The 19,060-nt window shown below is 33.1% G+C and overlaps 1 protein-coding gene across 2 annotated transcripts; it reads right to left on the bottom strand.

Moving 5' to 3' along the window:
- Nucleotides 1-4,677: 4,677 nt before the first annotated feature.
- LOC108989651 lies at nt 4,678-10,107 on the bottom strand. Of its 2 annotated transcripts, none has more exons than XM_018963335.2 (6): nt 9,547-10,107; nt 7,746-7,940; nt 7,395-7,634; nt 6,968-7,179; nt 5,779-6,033; nt 4,678-5,231 (listed from the first exon to the last, which is right to left on the bottom strand). In XM_018963335.2, exons 1-6 carry the CDS (start codon nt 9,881-9,883, stop codon nt 4,947-4,949), a joined length of 1,524 nt encoding a protein of 507 aa, XP_018818880.1. In that variant the 5' UTR covers nt 9,884-10,107; the 3' UTR covers nt 4,678-4,946. The 2 variants fall into 2 exon arrangements, with proteins under 2 accessions (XP_018818880.1, XP_018818879.1); XM_018963334.2 differs by having other exon boundaries at nt 6,968-7,185; nt 9,547-10,106.
- Nucleotides 10,108-19,060: the final 8,953 nt, after the last annotated feature.

The raw sequence follows: 19,060 nt of genomic DNA, 5'->3' as shown, positions 1-19,060 counted from the left end.
TTTTATCTAATTTATTATCATTAACCATATAAAATATAAAATAATATATGTTATAAATTAATAATAAATCATTAATCATTAATTATATATAAAATTATTTTATAACTAAGTACGCAATGAAATTATTTGATATTCATTAAACCATATTTAAATTAATAAAAAAATTATTCAATGATTTATTATTTATTATTAATTGATATTATATATTATTTTATATTTTATATAGTCAATGATAATAAATTAGATAAAAATTATATCTTTACAATGAATATTATGCACATGAACAACACGTGCAGTGAGGACAGTGAAAGAATGCTAGGTACTGACCAGGATGAGCAAGAGTGCGATCAGCCACGGTATAAATCCTAGGAATATTTGCCCTTGCTCTCAGTGCTTTGTAGATTTTGCATTCTACCCTATTGAAAAATTGGACCCTGCTATTGTCATCCAGCATGTATTACTGGACGTGCTCCTAATCTAATTGTATTTTTTTTTAAAATATTTTTTAAACATCTTAAACATTTAAAAAAATATATATAAATATACTAGTAGTAACTAACTTGTTTAAACATTTAAAAAGAAAAAAGAAAAAAAAATTAAAATACGCTAGGGGTCAGATCCAGGAGAAAAAACTAGGGACAAGCTAGCATCTTCCTGAAAAATATATAATTATGTGTGCAATGAAAAACTATAGATCACTCCTTTTTTATTAGAAATTATGTTTACTTCAGTTAACAAAAAAACAAATCATGATCCGTAAAACTACCTCATGACCATCTTTTTCTTTTTTCCTTTTTTTTAATGAAAAGTACTAAAATTAAAAAAAATATAAGTGTTTATTTTAAACCAATTTTTTTTTTTTAATTTTTGTTTTTCTAATTTGGAATTTAAAAAAAAAAAGTGATTTTAACTTTTTAAATTTAGCGTCATTATTCACATAAAAATAATAATTTTCAACATTATGTTGTTCATCAATAAAATAAAATAGATTCAAGAAGACGAGTGCCAAATCTTAACCTGAACAAAGCAAGAATGATAAAATATGTCTGAATATGATCAGGAACAACGGTGTCCAAAATTTACTTCTTCCATGAGTTATGTTTCACGACTGTGAGCTATATACCATTGGGTTCGTGTGCTTCTTCGTGTTCATGTTAAGTGCAGGAATAGAATGCACAAATCGCCGATTTCAAAGTTTGAAACGAATATTTGAAACGAAGAAGTACCACAGAAATTTGCATTCAAGTTGAACTGAATGCCTACTGAACCAAATTTTGAACTCAAAGCAGACGCTCTGGTTCCATGACAAACCTTATAAATCGCACATCTCAAGGCTCGAGCATTCTGATCACCCTCTCCAACCCTTCCTAAAATAATGGAGCTAAAAGAACTCCAGCGACCTAGGTCGTCCACCCCTCTCAATCCTCATCCACTCCGCGTTTGCCACGGCCAACACACAAGCGCCAGTTCTCTATGTCGAAGCTTTTGCAATATCCTGTGCCATTAGCGCCACCTTGCCTTGGGTTACTCTGCTTATTTGCTTCAACGGCCATTATCCATTTATACAAAGCTCGTTTCTCTTGTTGCTACGGCTGGAGAGAGATCGATGAACATCTTGAACACTGTGAAGGGATGGCATTCCTCCTCAAAGGGTTAAATCAATAAATGGGCATGCGGGGCGGCGGGGGGGAACATCTTGAACACTGTGAAGGGATGGTATTCCTCCTCAAAGGGTTAAATGGGCATGGAGGATACCATCTTATAATAATTGGATCCTTTATAATACTTTTTTTTTTTTTTAAGTGGAGCTACTATGCAGTTCCATTTTTATCCTTGGACGGTCCTTTTTTTTTATATTTTTTAATATATTTAAATATTTTTAAAAAATAAAAAAATACATTAATATATTTAAAAATATTTTCTTAATCACTAAGAGCACTCTCATTGGATTAGTTAAAAATTAAATCTAATGAGTATTTAGCTATTAAAGAGTAAAATATGCTCACATTAGATTAGTCAAATTCTAAATATTTAAAATTTAGCTACAGTGACTTTTAAAAATTTTTTCAAATTTAAAAGTTACTGTACATACATCAAATACATATTTTATTAATTATTTCTCTCTCTTTTTTTTATAACATATTTTATCACAATTAATATATTAATTTGACTTAGTGATATATTAATTTAATAAGAACATGATTATTAATTAACATATAATAAGTAGAATAGTAAAATATGATAAAATTAAATAAATTAATAATTAAAAAAATTAAATATTTTTAAAATTATTAGTTATTCATTACTATATAATGAATAAATGTATAATCTAATGAGGAGATTTAATGTGAATAACCAAAATCAAATTTATCTTATATTATTTTATTATTATATAATAAAAAAATAATTATTCTAATGTGGAGATTTATGTGAATAAAATAGTCAAAAATTAAATTTCTCTTATATTCATCAAAACTGTCTTTTAATTTTGACTAATCCAATGAGAGTGCTCTAAGTAAAAAAAAAAAAATTTGACCAACAATTAAATTAAGTGGTCAAAGTGAAGAGACAAAATAGCTTTTTTTTAAAAAAAATATAAAGAAATGCTCTCAAAAATACTTTTTATTAGATCTTCTATTTTAAATATACTTTTACATTTTACTACAATAAACTTTTAGATGTAGAGAATACTATTCATCATTGTAAATATTTTTAATTAATTTCTCTTCCCTCCTTTTGCTAAGTTTCCCATTTCAACTATTTTTATTCACATTATATAATTATTGAGAATGAATATTCTCATAATATATTTTGAGTATATTTTCATTATATAATTTTTTTTATTAATTTATATTTTGATTTAGTTTATAAATTTGGATTAATTTAAAATAGAACACAATTATATGATATTGTATATAGAGAGATATTGTAAATATCAAACTATATGAGGATATCATTAATAGTTAGAGAAAATATTTGAAATGAATATAAAAAATTAAAAAGTATAATATTTAAATGATATGAAGAAAAAATAGATAAGCTAATATATAATATATTGTAAAAGTTAATACGTAAAATAGAAAAAATAGATTTTGATAATGTATTTTAAAAAATAGGATGAAGAATCTATTGAGAGTGCTCGTATTAATTTTTTTAGCAAACCTGAACGAGGTAAGAGCAGGTTTGGTAATCAAAACAAAATATAAAATTCTCATCTAATCTAATCTCATCTCATCATTATATATTTTTCAAATTTTCATACAAAATATAATAAACAATTCAACTTTTTCAAATTTCAATACACCTTTTTCAAATTCTAAAATAATAATAATATTAAAATATAATATTTTAAATTTTAAAATAAAATACAAAATTCTCATCTCACCTTCTAAATTTACCCATGATGAAAGACGTAGCCCTCCACTGCAATGAAACAGGACGATTTGACGGTGGATTTAGCAGACATATTTTCCGCCGGTTAATTCTACCGAGATCTGCTTCGGCTGTCTTTGTTAGTCTTTTCCTTTTTTCTTTGCATTGGTAGTTTTTTTTCCTTCCAATTTGAGAAAAGTCACGACGATCGATTATATGTTACTTTTAAGTTTTTATGAATGGAATCAACTCAACTGGGGCAACTCAGACTAGTTCCTCTCTGAACAGAGTTTTTTTTTTTTTTTGGTTCCCTCTTCTCTAATGAGTGAATTCAATTGCAAGCAAAAATGATTTTGGCAGTAGCAAGATCTCTAGAAGTTACTGTTCAAAATCTAAGATCAAATGTGGAAAAGTATAAACACCTAAAATGTATTCTACAATATTTGATATTTCTATGTAGATGTCCCTAGAAATATTTGTTGAGGAATAATCTCACATTGACTGTGGACAAGGTCTTGGGCATGTTTATAAGCAATGAGCAATCATCTCTTATACAACCGGTTTTATGAGATGAGTTAGGCCCATAAATTTCATCATGGTATCAGAGCCTGCCATAGGACGAATGTGGGCCTACACTACTTACCCCGTGACAAGGACTAGAAAAAATACTGGCCTGCACGTGAGGGAGGGTGTTGAGGAATAATCCCACATTGACTGTGGACAAGGTCTTGGGCATGTTTATAAGCAATGAGCAATCCTCTCTTATACAACCGGTTTTATGAGATGAGTTAGGCCCATAAATTTCATCAATATTAACCTCGTTTGTTTTTACAATCATTCTCATCTGATTATTATAATTTTTTTAAATTCTCACATAAAATAAAATAAATAATTTAATTTTTTAAAATTTTAAAACAAAAATAATATTAAAAAAATATATTTTAATAACATTTTATTCAATTTTTAACTTTTATCTCAACTTATCTCATCTCATCTGCGAAAACAAACCAAGATGTTTGATAAATACTACACAACTCACTTTTCGTATCGTTCTTTCACTCTAGACTCCGAGTTATAAAAAGTCGGTAATCCGTTTTGGCATGTTCATGCAAGTTGATGTTATATATGATCATCATGCACCAGGGCCGCAAATCCCTTGCGTTATAGATCTTTTACGGTTGGTAAGCTTTAAGTACCATTAGTTTATTCTGTAGTCCAAATGATTATATGTTTGAAAACTAACCAGCAAGACCGAGTGGCCTACATTTATTTGCTTTTTAAAGGCAGAACCGCAGTTGAGAAGAATTGAGGTGCAAATCAGACTGACATTCTAATCTAAAGTGGAGAATCAGAACAATTTGATTGTGTCGTATACTTTTATAGCGTCTAACATCATCTCCTCCAAAGTTACAATACCCCAGAACCTAATGCTGAAAATAAAAGATTCATATCCTTTTTCAACCCTTATCCTTAATGCTCCACGAGTAAAAGAGCAAAGCTATGCCTATATACAGCATAAATTTCTAATGTATGTCAAAACTAGAAAAATGGCAATATCACCAAGTGTTACCTCTTCATGGCAAGAGCACCTGATCAAGTATAACCTCCTCGGCCTGCTCCTCAGTCTTTTCCAGCTCTTTGAAATTACCTTCCACCGGAGTTTGATCCAACTTTATGGTATTATCGAGTGGGCCTTGTGGAGTTCCAAAAAGTGTTGTAAATATCTGTCTATGGCATTCGTGACAAAAGTAGATATAGGTAAAATGGCCCTCATATGGGAGCTTATGTACTGCAACTCCAGGTAGAACCCGGTGCACAAAATCAGTCATCGATGGTGGGACCACCCTATCATCCATCCCCTGCAGAAAGTTGATTTTTTTTCTTTTTTCAGATTAAGAAAAATGGCTATGGAAAAAACATGTGTTGAAAGAAAATAACAAATATATTCAAGGTTCTGTTTGACTTCACTGAAACCAGTTTGCTGGCCTAAGATTTATTTTCTCACTGTTTAGGTGGCAAAAAACGCAACTGCCACTAGCAGTGATTTCACTATCGTCTATTTTTCCATGTCAAACTTTCATTTATCCAACATTATGTTTGATTCTACCTCCTTATAGTGGAATTGTATTTAGAATTTTTGCTACAGTTTTCATAATATGATCTATCAGCATCATAGTAAAAGTCAATTACAGTAGTTATTTTCAAGTAACTGATCCTATTGTTATCTCCTCAATTTGTTAAAAAAGTAGACCAGATCCAGCAAATGTCCCTCAGGATACACAAAGTCTAGCAAATTATAAGCAAGGCTACTATAAGCTGATCATTTCCAAGTTATCTTCGGTGCAGTAAAGCATTAACAAAGGAAAAAGCTGAAACAAATTTGGAGAGAATAGAGACATCACTAGCCTGCCATATGTGTATTGGACCCAGGAAGCCTGTATATTCCTCTTTTTCTTCAAAGAGCATATACTTGAGCAAATTGAGGATGCTTTTCCCTCGCTCTTTCTTTTGTAATTTAAGATCTGCAAGGCTGAAACCCCAATTTGAGACTTGTAAAACAGCTTCCTCCACAAACGGTTTTGCACTTCCTTGCCGAATTGATTCTTCCACATCTCTTTGCCAGAATTGTTCGTATAGTGGGTCCTCTATCAAAGCTCTATCCTAGAAAGATCATTAATACCTTTTATAAAGAGTCATACAAGTAAATAAAACTTCTCAATGGGACATCTAAAAATCCAAAAATGAAACGCTCAGAAACCATAACCAATTACTGAATTAGTCGAACAGAGTGATTAACTTTTGACACATCCAAGCACATACTATAACAAAGGTGTTATGCCCTTGTCTCTAACTAGTTAGAAGGCACCATACGGCATATCAGAGCTACTGCGTATTCTCAATGTAAAACACCAGCCAGCTGCTCAGTTTGGGTTCTGTAGTTTTAGCCAGGATTTTCTATTACTGTTCTCAATCTTTGATTAGATGTTATCTTGTATATTCCCTGTATATCTGGATATCACTCTTTTGGTTATCAATAAGTTTTTTACTTATTAATCAAAACAAGACACCAGCACCATCCCTGACCCTCTTCACCCAACCCTCATCCTTCTCTTCAATCTTCCGAAAGATTTCAGCCACCACTAACTCCTTTTCGGTATCCTCCTCGCTCTACATCTAAATTCACCACATATAGGCTTTCACCACACCCAAGCATCCTTCTTATATACAAACCGCACCAAGGCCGAACCGACTAGATGTACAAGCCAAGATTCCTCAGCTGTGTACAACTTTCCTCTCAATAACAGGAGATTACACACATGTAGCAACTCCACTGAAATTATTCAAGCACCTTACATGAAAGGAAAAAACACGTGTAGCAACAATTGGAATGAAAAAATACGAGATTAGAGTCAGTATAGAGTTCTGATTACACACATGTAGCAACTCCACTGAAATTATAAAGGCACCTTACATGAAACAGGAAAAAACACTTGTAGCAACAATTGGAATAAAAAAATACGAGATTAGAGTCAGTATAGAGTTCTGATTCATAAATATATCAACTTAAAAGAAATAATTGATCAGAAAATCTCACCCTCTTTCCCAGAGACAATGACAGCCACTTATCAATCTGATCATGCTTTCCAGACAAGAAGCTTCGGCGGTAGAAATAAGCAAGAAGTCTAGGAAACCTCCGGGCTAAAAAGTACATTAATTTCCTCTTTCGCATCCACCTATCCCAGGTTCTATGTCTTTCTTCCTTACTCATGATTGGATCATATGGATTAACCATCGGAGCAAACATGGCTGCACCTGGTAGAACACAGAATAATTCTTAATTTCTTCAACCATAGAAATGACTAGTTCTTTCAATAGTCATGTTGTAAAATTTTCTATCATCTTGATGAACTTAGAAAATATTGGCCTTGTAAACTCATATCACTACATATTTTTCAATCTAGCCAAGCTAAGCTGATCTCCAAACAGATTTTGAATAGAAATTCAAAAAGATGAATTTATACCAGCAAGTCTATCAGGAATGTATCTGAGTGCAGCCCAAGCATGCATGCTTCCACTAGAGTACCCCACAACCCAGAACTTGTCACGAATGCCAACAGAATTTGCTAGGAATAGCATGTCCCTTGCTGATGACTCAAGGTTCCTCTTCGGATGTGGATCACTCTCGCCAAAGCCAGGAAGATCATATGTTAGCAGGCGAATGCCGAACTCTTCCAGCAGCGAAGCCGTAAGTCCAGGTATTCCTAATTAGAAAGATGATAAAGGAGCTAAAAGAATCAAGTTGAGTGGAAGTATACATGGCAACAAAAGTATTCAAATAATTTTGTATGCTTTCAACACTCTAATTGTACAACCTGCAAGCCTAGATGAAAGGAACATATGTGGAACAATCATAGAGAATCTAGATCGTTCAGCTGAAACACCCTGCTCTTTGTATGCCAGGTATCTACCATCCGGAAGCACTATGAGGTCAGCACTAGGAGGATGTAAATACACCTTCTTTGTCAATGGGATGGAGGATGTATTTTGCTGGGTATTTATGTTCAGGACTGCAAATCAATTAACCACGTCAACATTGTTCAAAGGAAAAAACAGTAGAGGTGCCAGAAGGCATACTGAGACATACATACATACATACATATAAACATCTTGCGAATGTACATACCAAACCAAATACACCAAGATGCACATACATACAGACATACATATTGTGAATAACAAATTACTCTAAAAGACCACGAGTAATGCTTACGAATAGTGTAGAGTGTAATACTCTACCAAATGGATGAAGAATAAGGAGCAAAATCGGTTTGACAAACTTGTGTACAACACTTAGAAAATACTGATTAACTTGGAGACCATCTATTTTCTGTTACTTCATCAAAGAGCCAGTTACACTTCAGAGTGGCCTAAGCATATCGAACAAGTATAAGAGTACATATAGGAGTACACATTCAGCACGAAATTACATTTGTTAGGCTCCAGAGTCTCATGGTTGATACGCAGAACCAAAAAGTTCTAGACTACATAAACTTCCCATGATGGAGTTGATGGAAGAGGGAGAGAGGGAGAGAGAGAAGAGGAGGAGGAAGAGGAAGAAGAAGAAGAAGAAGAAGAAGAAGAAGGCATAAATCCAAGAATTTACCAGTTGCAGGTTAATCAAATAACACAAATCAACACAGTACAACGGAATTGAGAAGTTACAATTAGGAGAACATGGAAAGGATTGAGTTACATTTATGATATATAAAACAAGGAAAGTATTTGATAACAACATGAAACATAGAATCAACTACAACCGTTTGAACTACATACTATATTTTGAGACGAAGTGAAATTCTCCAACAGTAGGATGCGAAGCAAATCCTACCAAACAATTAATGCGTATAGAAACATCTGCCACATTACAGAAAGTGGAGATCTGTGAGATTAACGGCACCCTGCAAAGAATATGGAAGATCGACGAGTAGGCAATTGATACGATTGCGCATGAAGCGACACCACGTAGGAGCATGAGGGCTACTAAACCGAACGTACAGCTGGCTGACTTTGTAGCTTAATTTGTCAAGATGAATCTCCGATATTATTTCCATGTTTGGTTATCATTTTATTTCCGTGTTTGTAGTTCTTTCCTTTATGATGGATTATTTTAGTATTGGTTTTCTTTCCTTGTTGGAATGTTATTTCCTTTGATGTAATCGGTTTATAAAAGAACCGTAGAATTGTTGGAATGGGATGAATAAAGTTTCCAAGAAAACATTGGTCTTCTCAATACCGTGAATTGAGAGAAGGTCTCTCTGCACCGTGAGCAGAGGATTCGGATCTGGTACCTATCAGCAATCCTCAACAAAAAGGAGGAAGTTTGTTCGTCCAATTAACGAAAATCAGATTTGAAAAATAAAAATATTCCGCCAGTACCAAACAGAGCCTACAAAACTAGCTGAGGAGCATCAATTGGATAAAGCAATTCAGTTTCCGAGATCCCATATTAAAAAATATCTAAAACTCAGAATTACTCTCCATCTCGTTTGCTAATATTTTTCTCTGTAACCAAACAGAGCTCACCGCACCATACCAATGACCTTATACCCCCCTGAATTCTCCTCCTACAATTTCTTTTATCAGGAACCAAAAAACACAAAAACCTGGATATACCTGCAAAAGCAATCGCCGAGACGAAGAACACCACCGCCCAGGCGTGCAACGGGTCCTTATCCTCCGGGAGGTAGCCATTGAACATCCTCAGTTTCTCAAACCCCCTCTTACAAGGCCCGCCGATCCTTCTCCTCACAAAATTCGAGCCCTTCCCCAACTGCCTACCGATGTAGGAGTCCTCTTTCACTAGACTCTGCCGCACTATATCCCTGCATCCCTTCCCGAACTCCACGGACATCTCCGCCGCCGCCTTCAGGAACTCTGTTACGTGATCCATGAATCCCTCCGGCGGGGAGTAGCGCAATCCGACGTTTCCGCGATCAGCATCCGACGACATTGCTCAGACGAACAGTAGATACACGCAGTGATATAGAATTAACATCAGAAAGAAAGGATGAAAAGGGTAAGTGAGAAACTGGGAAATGGGAGAAGGGAGGGTGAGAATAAGGACTGAAATTGAGAAAGATTGGTAAAAGCTTGACAGGGACGCAAGGAAACAAGCAAGAAAGAAAAGGTGGAAAGAGAAGTTTTTCGGTTGTGGGGGGGACCAAGATGTTGACAAAGAAAAGGTGGGGAGCAATAAGCTTAAGCTTTGGCAGAGTGTGAAAGAGTAGTGGAGACGGATACATGGATGTATGTACGTACGTACATGGAAAGAGAGAGAAGTGAGACGATCGACGGTGGGGAATCGTCCACGTGGAGAGACGGTTATGCCAGTGAGCGTAGGAAAAAGTATCTCGTTGAGAGCGGTTGGTGGTGGTGGTGGTGCTGGTGCTGGTGGTGGTGCCTGGTTGGATTTTTTAATTTTCTGTCTTATTAGTATTTGCACTCTCTCTTAGCTTTTCGTGAGTCTTGGGCGGTTGGCCCTCTGCCCACCAAAGACGAACGCCATTGTGCGCGAGGGGGCCCACGTAAAAGGAAAACAATTTTCTTTCTTGTTTTCATTCATTTATCAAATGAATAACTACTTACCGAACATTAAATTATGATTTTATCTTTTAAATTAAATTATATTTATATAGATGTCTTAAAATAAATATATTTTTTTGTTATGATTAGGATTAGGATTAACTATACCCTGTGCTACTTAATATATGGATAAGATCTTTCCAGTACACAATTTTCTTCCAATGATAAATATATTGTTGAGCTGTTATTGTAAGCATGGATCATTTTTAGACACTTGGAACGTGGACAAAATAAGTGAAATTCTAAATATGCCCTCAATTAAGCATCAACACATCCCATTGTCATTTGCTTCCCCCTCATCATTTTGGAACCCTTTACTTTTGAGTAGTGCTACTCTGCCGCCTGCACATGCCCACTCTTTGTGCCGCCTAATGTATTTTCACTTTTCTTTTCTTTTTTATTTTTTATTTTAAATATTTTTTAAACATATTTAAACATTTTTTAAAAAGAAAAAAAATATATCAATACACTAATAGTCACTTCCTTAACCATTAAAAAAAATTAAATATATGAGCGGTCAAAATAAGGAGACAAAATGAGAAGGCATACTAGCATTATTCTTTACTTTTTTCCTTAAAAGTGTTTTATCCAGCATAGATCATATAGAGTAATGATCCAATATTTCCGTGATATTAGAGATAAGTCTTATTATGGCTAAGTCTCAGATGAAGTTGTTCAATTAACAATACTGATCAAATACTCTCCACCCCTATATATAGAGCCAACATGTAATTCTCTAGACAGACTATTGAGTATTCTGAAACTGCCACCCCTCGTTTATTATTGATTTAGGATTTAGGCATCGGATGTGTCTCAGGCACATCGTGTTGCCAACTTAATAATTTGTAGGTGAACGATTACAACTAGTGGTGGAACACGTCCTTTACACAGATAATTTGAAATGATATCACATAATCAAATAAGACATCATATATAAACAATTTCTTATGATTATTGTATTTTAACTATCAAGTATGATACACGTACAATTCATTTATAATTCTTTTTCATCTTATTTTAAAACTAATCAACACAAACATGCCACTTCATTAAAAATGAATCTTATTTTTATGAAATTATTATTCATTTAATATACAACTTTAAAATAGTTATAAGAGATTTGCAAATTAATTATTTTCCATGAAGCATTTCTGAATTAATAAAGTCAACTTTTGACATCCTAATTTGATACATAAATTGTAATATGTGCCTTTCATTAATATTTGATTATAAGAATGAATTGTATCTCTATTAATAACGTGTTTCACACTACTAACTATACAGATGACCTGCAACGAATAAATGGGTGACACTGGTTGCCCTGTGGAGTCTCCGATGCCAAAATCAGTATAGCAATATGAGAATAAGTGTATAAAGTAGCAAATAAATCAAGTCGAGAATTTGTTACCTCCTATTGGCAATTTATAGAGGTTATTTCTTTGGAGTGATAAAGTTCAACTTGACTTGTGATGTATTTTCCTTTTATGAGTTTGAGTCTATCTTCTATTAGGAGTCAGAGTCATCATTATGAGTTTTAGTCATCTCCATTTTAGAAGTCTGAATCGTTTCTTGACTTTATCTCTTAGCTAAAATTATGGTGGCTCAAATATCCCTTCCAATCTCCAATCATTTTTTTGGTCTAGGTAGATATTGCTAAGTTAGGGTGCATCATGCACGTTACTATTAATGTTTTAAATTAGATCATCACAACTTCGATAATATGGATGTAAAATTAGAATATATCTCCTTATACTTAAAAGCGCCTATCGCCCTATAAACAGTAATGAACAGTAACATCAACAGTAATCACACGGCAAAATCGCAAAATCACACGGCAAAATCGCAAAATCACAAAATCGCAAATCTCATCCCTCTCTTCTCTGCATCCTCCAATCCAAGCAAAATCAAAGAGGCAAAACCGAAGCAAAACCACAGCAAATCCTCCATAAAATCATCACAAAAATACACGGTAAAATCATAAAATCATCATAAAATCTTCAAAAAAATACCACACCACAAGGCAAAATCACAAAACCGCAAATCTCGTCCCTCTCTGCATCCTCGAATGAAAACCACAGAGGCAAAACAAAAATACCACAAGGAGATATGGGCGTCCGTGAGGGAAGGCGAGCATCCATGGTGGCTCGGCTGGGCGTGAGGACGGCTACGAGAGGTGGTCGGTGGCGAAAGGAGGTCCCGGTGGTGGTGCGGTGGCCAGAGGAGGTGGAGCTCCGCCGCGGGTGTGGAGAACCCGTGCAAGAGAGAGGTAGATTTCGTGGGAGCAAACGGCACGAAGATGGAGGCCGAGCTCGCTGGAGGGGGATGGCCGGTGGGAGAGGAGACTACCGTGGAGGTGGTGGCGCCGGAGGATGGCGTACGGCGGCGCAGCAGTATCAAACCCATTCGCGCTGTGCACAGCCGTGAGAGAGGGAGACCGGTGTGGGAGGACTCGCCGGAGTGAGGTGGTGCCGGTGGAAGAGGCGGTGAGACTCACCAACGCACGGCGGCGTCGGGCTGGGCAGACGAAGATTCGGCTGGGAGGAGAGGCAGCGTACCGCGTACGCGTGAGCCGAGGGAGGAGAGAGAGAGGGGAGGGAAAAGTGAGGGAGAAAAGAAAAAATATAGGAATTTATTCACTTCTTTCATTTTGGGATCTTCAAAATGATTTAACAATAAAAAATTAAAATATTGATTTAAATATACATAAATATTAATTTAATTAAAAATATTGAAATAAATTAAATAAATAATAAAATTTTATTAAATATTTTTAAGAAATTAATCTCAATTCTTCATTTTAAATTTTTAGATTTGATCTAACAATAGAAATTTAAACATTAATTTAAACTAATTTAAAATTTAAATAATTAATATATAAATATCATATTATACATAAACTATCAAATTTATTTTATTAAATATTAATCTTCTATCATTAAATAAATGATAAAATTTTACTAAATATTTTTAAGAAATTAAAATTAGTTTTTAGGTTTTAAATTACAAATAACTAAAATATAAATATTCTACCATACACTTAAAATTAACTTTAATTTATAAAATATTAATTTTTCATCATTAAGTAAAAGATAAAATTTTACTGAATATTTTTAAGATAATAATATTATATCATACACTTAAAATCAACTTTAATTTATAAAATATTATTTTTTCATCATTAAATAAATGATAAAGTTTTACTGAATATTTTTAATAGAAAAAAACTATATAATTAATTTAAATTTTTAATATAATTTAAATTCCATAATAAATTATGAATATAAATAAATAATAATTTTATTCATATATATTAAATTATTTTAATATTAGAAATTATTATTTATTTATTTATTTAATTAACCAGACATGGCAAACGTGCTTTGCACGTTAGCCACCACTAGTATATATATATATCAAAAAATCTTCACAACCTCCTAACACTCCACGCTCCACATTATTTTTAATTTTTATTATTTTTTTCTTTTATTAAATATTTATTATATAAATAGTAAATAAAAAATTTGAAATAATTTAAAAAGAATAAACTTAAAAAAAAATTTTAAAAAAATATTAAAAATTTAAAAAATTTAAAAAAATGTGGAGTGTGGAGTGTGGTGGAGGTTGTGTAGCAATGCTCTATATATATTGAGGTTTTACGTCTAAATGTTCTTGTGATCAAATAATAAGAAATAAAATTCGCATTATTAACTAAGATTACATAAATAGACTAATAAGCATAAAATTTAAGAAGTACTATTTAAGAAGTTGGAAACAAAAACAAAGAAAACGATCAATTTAAAAACAAATTAGTAACTGAAACGGCCTTTATACGAAACTTTGATCATTTGATCATAATTTCTTTTACGTTATGAGTCATATATACACATTAAACTAACACACTTAATTCTGTGAAGGTAGTATTCTATGGAATTCATTAACACTTATTGAAGCATTGGATCAAAGGATCTAATTTATCAAGATAAGGGTAATTATGTAAAATCTAGTTAGATGTTGTTATGTAATTGTATTTCTTTAAAATTCTTTGATTTTTTTTTCTTACTTTTAAGCTTGATTAAGATTAAGAATTAAAGATTTTTTGTATGCATAATGGAGCAAAGGCATCAATAATGAGATCCCCATGGCAATTCCACCTTTCCAGCCATTTTCCTTTTCAGAATGAAAAATGATGGATGCAACCTGCCTGGGGAACCCCCGCAGCATCGCATCCGACGTGGCATTAAAAAAATGATGCTGTTTCGGTTTTGTTTGAAAGTGCAGAGGCCTCCATCCCACGAGTCTTCATCTGTGCTCTCTATGAAATTCCCAAGTCTTCTCCATCGACAAATGCAACGTCTCCACATTTGCTAAAGACGACGATGTCTGAGGCTTCTCTCTAGTTGCTAACGTCTTCTCCACTGACAACATCTGAGGCTTCTCTCCATATTGTCCATACACTAACTCCTCCACACCTTGCCTCCACCAAGAACACAAAAAATCTTCGCAATTCGACACCTGTATTCACATCTCCTCGAAGTTCAATTCGGTGAAAGTTTGAGCTTGGATTTGAGCTAACTCCCAGTGAAAAATGGAAAATGAACTCCGCAAAAGACTCCACTTCGAAGAAAACTTTGAGCAACGGCAGTGAAAAAGGCTAAGCTTTTGGAAGCAAATTGATTTTTTTTCTTTTCTTGTGTGTATATGGCAAAGAAAAAAAAATAAAATGGGAAAAATCCTCAGCACCAATGAGATTCATGAACCTCCACCTCCACCCTTCTTGAAGCACCGAATCTGACATGGGAATCTTAGGAACCGAGTGGGAATTTCAGAAGAAGAATCAAAAGACGACCCAAAACTCTGATTTTTCTCCTACCCACTAACAAGCACGGAGCTGAGACCCACGAAGACGACCCCTCTGCTAATTTCATTCGGGCATCTGTTGGTCTTCTAAGAAATTAGCAGCTTTTTAATACAAGTCCCACGAGGAAGACCCACGAAGACTTTTCTTCATGTCCATTTTACGTTTTTGCAGCTTTTTAACTTTTTGTTTTTTTCTTTATTAGTTTTTTTCCACACAAATTTTGCCACGTACAATCGGTTGCATCCCGTTTGCGCAAGCCGGTTGTCCGTAGTAAAATTATTTCAGAATATATAAAAAGGGGTCATTCTTTACTTTTTTTAATTATGTAAAGCAAATAATGTCACGGGAGTATCTGTGCCAGTCAGTAGTCCATATTTATTTTTACAGATGAGATGAGTTGAGATTAAAATTAAAAGTTAAATTAAATATTATTAAATTATATTTTTTAATATTATTTTTATTTTAAAATCTAAAAAATTAAATTATTTATTTTATTTTGTATAAAAATTTAAAAAAATTATAATAATTAGATGAGATGAGAGGAATTATAAAAATAAAATAAAACATTTTAGAAGGGGTTTCGAAAAGAGTTAAATACTTTATTAAATTCTCATAAAAAGTTCGAGGATTTCAAATGAAATAGATACATACAGAAATAGTACTTACTATTTTATTTATAGAACTTTTTAATTATGCAAAAAAAATTCATACGGACAACAATATATAAGGTTATACGATTATCTACGTTTTTGTATCTATCTCTTTTTTGGTTAAAACTCTTGCGTGCAAATAAACTTTCTCGTGGACTGAGCCAAAAAAAATTTATATGACGCAATCCATTCAAAGCACTCATTTATTTTTACATACGTAATCCATACCCAATACATTTAATATATACAAATTTGTCTATTAAACCAATATCATAATCATACCTCACAAACTCATTTCAACTCCATCACTTAATCCCAACACTTCAAAACAATTCAGCTTCATAAACCATTCCATTACATGCTCAAACATCAACACAAGTGAAATCACTTCATTCCATCCATTCCATTGCAATCCAAATAGACTATCACCCAACCAACAAAAAAAAAATCCACTTTAAAACCAATGACAGATTATAACTAACTCAAACAACTACATTTAATTAAAATTTGTAAATAATTAAACTACCTTTAAGTTAATTAATAAATGAAAAATGCATAAGTTTTCTAAACTAAGCCCCAAATCAAAGTGATGATGATGCAACTATATAGTTTAAATGTGACAATATTGAACACACAAAAAAAAAAAAAAAAAATCTAAAAGCAAACTAGGAGTAATTGTTTCTTGACTATATGGCACACCTGAGAACATAACTATGATACTATGGAAAATTCACTTCTTTGTACAACTGTCATGAAAACCTCCTCATATTTCCAAGCATACCAATCTTGATAGCTCCTTTGTTGGATCGACCGGAACCTTGACCTAATGCACATATATGATTGCTTCTAATCAGTGCAGTCAAATTAAACATTCGTAACAACAAAAATATAGAAGAGAAGTGCAATACATAAAATAGTGGGGTATGTTTTAAAAAGAAATATCAACATAGATAGCAAGAGAATAAAACTAGAATATTTAGTATTCATGTCATTAGTATGAGTTACCATTTCGAGGTTGACAATAGTATAAGAGATTTCATTCATTTATCATTTGAGCCCAACCTACATTTATCACTTGAGCCCAACCTAAATCCATCACACAATCCATTGTTCATGCATAACACACTCAACATAATCAAATATGTCCAATTCTTGGACTTCAAGTTCCTCATGTAAATTCAAATCCATAAACCATTGCATTTAAGTAAAATCTAACATATTTGTCGCTCATACACATACTCAATTTATCAATTTATAAAACTTACTAACATATTTGCTGCCCATCTACATCAATCCAACACAATCACAAATTTCAAAATTTTAATAAGCTTCAGTCATGGCTTCCCACAATTCCCAACATTCACATCATTTTTCTTAGTTCATTGAAACCAACACATTCAATATATAAATCTGTTCATATTATTTATACACCAACCTCAAACACAATTACTACATGAAAATGATGCTCATGTAGCCGGATGCTCTTTTCTTCTCTGATTTTCCTAAAATAATTATACAAATAAATCAAGAATGGTTTCCATTACTTTGAATATGTGTTGCCGGGCCTTCAAGTATGGCAGAGAAATGTATATATGCTTGTCGAAACACCGTCGGATGGCTTGAAATTAAAACTGCTTAGCCACAAGCAACATATTATTTATGCTGATTGAAGACAAGATGACAGGGAAACAAGGTCATGTTCCCCTTTACCTAGTCTAGAGCATAGGGAGTATTTGAAGCTGCAAGAACAAGAACCTTCTTATCATTGTACCCTACACCCTAAATCGTAAGAAAGAAAATGTCCAATATTGTTAAGATCTAATAAATTGAAACAATTAATCAAATTCAAAGTATGTTGGAAGATTAATACAATGGCATAAAAATTTGTTATTGTGGCAGTTCATTAATTCTCAACATCAAATCTCTAATCTTCAGAGGCCCGACATACTCTTCGAAGCACAAGACAAAGGCAACAATAATTATTTATCACTCCACCTCGCAAAATCTCAATATGAAGTGCCATAATCTCTTACCAATATCATACCAATATGAAGTGCCATAATCCCTTACCAATATCATACGGGAAATGGTTTCTCTTTTAAGCAAACATTACCTAAACATGACAAATTTCAACATGAAGGCTTTACTTTCACATAGTAACAGAGAATTAGAGATTGCTAAAAAGAAACAAAATCTAAAAGAAAAAATGAATTAAAGAATACAACATGGTCAAAACAAAAACTGTTTGGAAATACTTAACTTGTGTAAGCCTGATACACCTTACAACCATAACATTCTTCCGTGAAAAATCGTGAATATTAATTACGAAGATGCACTTGTATGGTACAAATTTCCTAACTGTGAATAAATGAGGCCTTTTCCATTTCACAAAACTTTTCCATCTTACCTCAATCCATACACTGAACAATTTATATTCATGAGAAGTTATCAACCTCACATCTAAACCTATATTAAGGCTCCTAATCTCTCTGCTTCAGACAACCACACCTCAAAAGAAGATTTGAGAGAAATAGACTCAAATAAAAATGTATCAAATCTGGTATAACAGAATGCCTATGTTGAAATATTATGGAAGGGTATGGAAAAATCTTACATAACAGAATTACTGAGGTGTATGGCATGGATTCAACTTGTGTGTGTGTGAAATAATCTTTGTAATGGTCTATAAATACCTAGAATCATTGTACGATTGTATTGAGGAAAATAGAGCCCATGTAAATGTATACGTGAAAGGAATTTTATCAAAGAAGCATTGCTTCAAACACCCTTTGTACATCTCCTTTTCTTTTACTCTTTAATCTAAAAGGTCAAATTAGTCGGTTTGATTGATTTAGACATTAATCCTAAAAGATAAATTAAAACATATGCACAAACATCTCATCCTAACCCAAGAATGGGGAAATGAGAGTTGTTCTAATTGAAGTATGAGCAAGACAGAGCATGAGAAAGTTTTCTTGCAAGAAACAAAAGAAAAACCCATTAATAGTTAAAGCTTAACACATTACATTGAAATATC

Source organism: Juglans regia, chromosome 14 (assembly GCF_001411555.2).
Source record: "Juglans regia cultivar Chandler chromosome 14, Walnut 2.0, whole genome shotgun sequence".
In the NCBI taxonomy this organism is placed as follows: Eukaryota; Viridiplantae; Streptophyta; class Magnoliopsida; order Fagales; family Juglandaceae; genus Juglans; species Juglans regia.
The sequence above is the reverse complement of the archived record's forward strand: the minus strand, read 5'-3'. Positions and strand labels throughout refer to the sequence as shown.

What these genes read in the sequence shown, in the direction of transcription:
- LOC108989651 (XM_018963334.2), bottom strand. Translation starts at nt 9,883, where the DNA reads ATGTCGTCGGATGCTGATCGCGGAAACGTCGGATTGCGCTACTCCCCG. An exon ending in CCTTTCATCTAGGCTTGCAG is followed by an intron (nt 7,635 to 7,745) that starts GTTGTACAATTA and finishes CTTTCTAATTAG; the next exon opens with GAATACCTGGACTTACGGCT. An exon ending in GTCCAATACACATATGGCAG is followed by an intron (nt 5,232 to 5,778) that starts GCTAGTGATGTC and finishes AACTTTCTGCAG; the next exon opens with GGGATGGATGATAGGGTGGT.